Source organism: Amblyomma maculatum, chromosome 4 (assembly GCF_055883805.1).
Source record: "Amblyomma maculatum isolate TAMU_Amacu chromosome 4, ASM5588380v1, whole genome shotgun sequence".
In the NCBI taxonomy this organism is placed as follows: Eukaryota; Metazoa; Arthropoda; class Arachnida; order Ixodida; family Ixodidae; genus Amblyomma; species Amblyomma maculatum.
The window spans coordinates 164,925,666-164,928,005 of record NC_139347.1 but is presented as its reverse complement, the minus strand read 5'-3'; the positions used below and the strand labels follow the sequence as shown (position 1 = coordinate 164,928,005).

General features: G+C 49.9%; 1 protein-coding gene across 1 annotated transcript; it reads right to left on the bottom strand.

The window, feature by feature from the left end:
- Positions 1 to 1,132: 1,132 nt before the first annotated feature.
- On the bottom strand, positions 1,133 to 1,898 carry LOC146193407 (uncharacterized). The gene is made up of 3 exons (XM_084600542.1): positions 1,517 to 1,898; positions 1,258 to 1,435; positions 1,133 to 1,214 (listed from the first exon to the last, which is right to left on the bottom strand). Exons 1-3 carry the CDS (start codon positions 1,806 to 1,808, stop codon positions 1,133 to 1,135), a joined length of 552 nt encoding a protein of 183 aa, XP_084456668.1. The 5' UTR covers positions 1,809 to 1,898.
- Between the last annotated feature and the right edge of the window lie 442 nt (positions 1,899 to 2,340).

Genomic DNA, 2,340 nt, shown 5'->3' with positions numbered 1-2,340 from the left:
TATGCAGAGTGCATCATGAGGAAGGCAGGTCTGGACGAGTCTTCAGCTGGAGTGAAGATCGCTGGAAAACGCATCAACAACCTTAGATATGCGGATGATACCACTTTAATGGCAGAAAGTGAATTGGATCTCAAGAGACTTCTGATGCGCGTACAAGAAGAGAGTGAGAAGTTTGGGCTTAAACTGAACATTAAAAAGACGAAGATCATGGCGTCTTGCCCTATCAAGTCCTGGAGCATCAATGGACAAGAAGTGGAAGCTGTGACAGATTTTCTGTTCTTGGGCGCCAAGATTACCTCGGAAGGAGACTGCAGCCATGAAATTAGGAGGCGCCTGCTTCTGGGAAAGAGAGCAATGGTTAGCCTTGACCGCCTAGTAAAGAGCAGAGACGTTAGTCTGCCAACCAAGATCCGTATAACCCGTGCTATGGTCTTTCCAGTTGTGATGTATGGATGCGAGAGTTGGACTGTGAAAAAGGCTGATCGCCGAAGAATTGACGCGTTTGAATTGTGGTGCTGGCGAAGACTCTTAAGAGTTCCTTGGACTGCCAGAAGATCAAATCAGTCGATATTGTCGACCATAAACCCTGACTGCTCATTGGAGGGTCAAATTCTCAAGTTAAAGCTCAGCTACTTTGGTCATCTGATTAGAAGAGAGGAGTCGCTGGAGAAAGATTTGATGTTGGGAAAGGTTGAGGGTCGCCGGAGAAGGGGTAGGCAGCGAACGCGATGGTTAGATGGCATTCTCGAGGCATTGCAGATGAAGCTATGTGATGTTAAGAAGATAGTGAGAGACCGGAAAGCGTGGCGTGACATGGTCCATAGGGTCACGAAGAGTCGGACACGACTGAACGCCTGAACTGATCAAAGAATGTTTTAAATTCGCACTTCACAATAGCAAAGTGCCGCAAGCACAAATGGAGCCGGAGACTGCTAAGTATGGCCTGCCACTAACGCAGCCTGGTCGGACCCAAATCTAACTAGCTTTTCAATGATATTGGGGCTAAGCACGCGTTTCGAAAGTGCGACCGAAAAGGTGTGCATGAAAAGAAGCGGTACGGGTTGTTGAGAAAGAATTATGGCGCTGAAAAAGTTCCGAGTAGGGCAAGCAAAGAAGGAAACATACATCACTGCTACAGCTTCCCACTGCGCAAATGGTAGCGGAACCTCTTTTGGAGCACTGTGGCTATGTACCAAGTCATAAAAATATTCACACTGAAAAGGTAAAACATAGCGGCAAAGGTGTCAGTATACTAACCTGCTGGCGTAGTGCGGCGTGCTTCGCAGCATGCCGTCAATCAGGGGGAAAAGCGCCCACTTTTTCGCGCCGTTGTCGCCGTTGCCGGGTGCCCCACTCCGACATGTGGCGTCAATGCCGCTGACTATCTTCAGCCAACGGTCCCTTGCATTTCTAAATTTTGCGGACGCCTGGGAAGCTGCAGAAAATGTTTTTCTCATGCTGACAGACACTTGTATCGACAACAGATACTAGACACTCCACAACGAAATAAACTTACCTGTCAGGCCAAACTCCAGTCCGATTAATTCCCATCGGTTGCTTTTTAGATCCGTGTCCTTATAGTCGCCGTGTGTCTTGTCGTAGAGGAAGCGGTAGGGTCGAATGCATTCCAAAAAACGCTCAAATTCCTCAAGCCGCATGTTCATGCTGGAACAGCAACCGCAGCGATGCTCTGTTCGCCCGCGCAGCCGCCGCCGGGAGTCATGAACTTGGACTGACGTCACGGTCTGCGCTCCGCTCCGATTGGCTACTCCGTTCTGCGGGACGGGAAAAATAGCTCCCAACCCCATCGCTCCGCGGAACGTCAAACAAGTCAGCCTGCGGGGAAAAAACCGGCTTCTGCGGGAAGCGGCACGCGGAGAACGTCCAGCGTTGCGCGTTTTCCCGCTAGTGTGAGCGTGCCTTTATACGGAACCGGTTTACAAACCATGCTAGCAACTAGTGGCATTTGCGTAGAGCTTCAGGTGAGGACTATGTCTAATTCTTCTTCCTGAACTGAACACAGAATAGAAAGAGTGGAAAGCGTCCACTGCCACAAAATGGTATCTACGCACTCAGTTGCTATTTTCTCCAAATATATTGTTGTTGTTGCGCGGAAACAAAAAAAAATGGCTGTGGTTTGACCAATGGCCATCACGAGCAGAATTACGTTACGGAAGCAACGAATTACGAAGATTTGCTCGCCTAAGGCGACCAGCCTCTCTTCGGCTCGACTCCATGGTTGACTGCGCCGCTACCAGCGCGGTGCCACATATATGCACCTCGCGCATGCGCAGTAGCTCCGGCGTATCGGAAGAGCAATGACGTCACTGCGCATGTGCG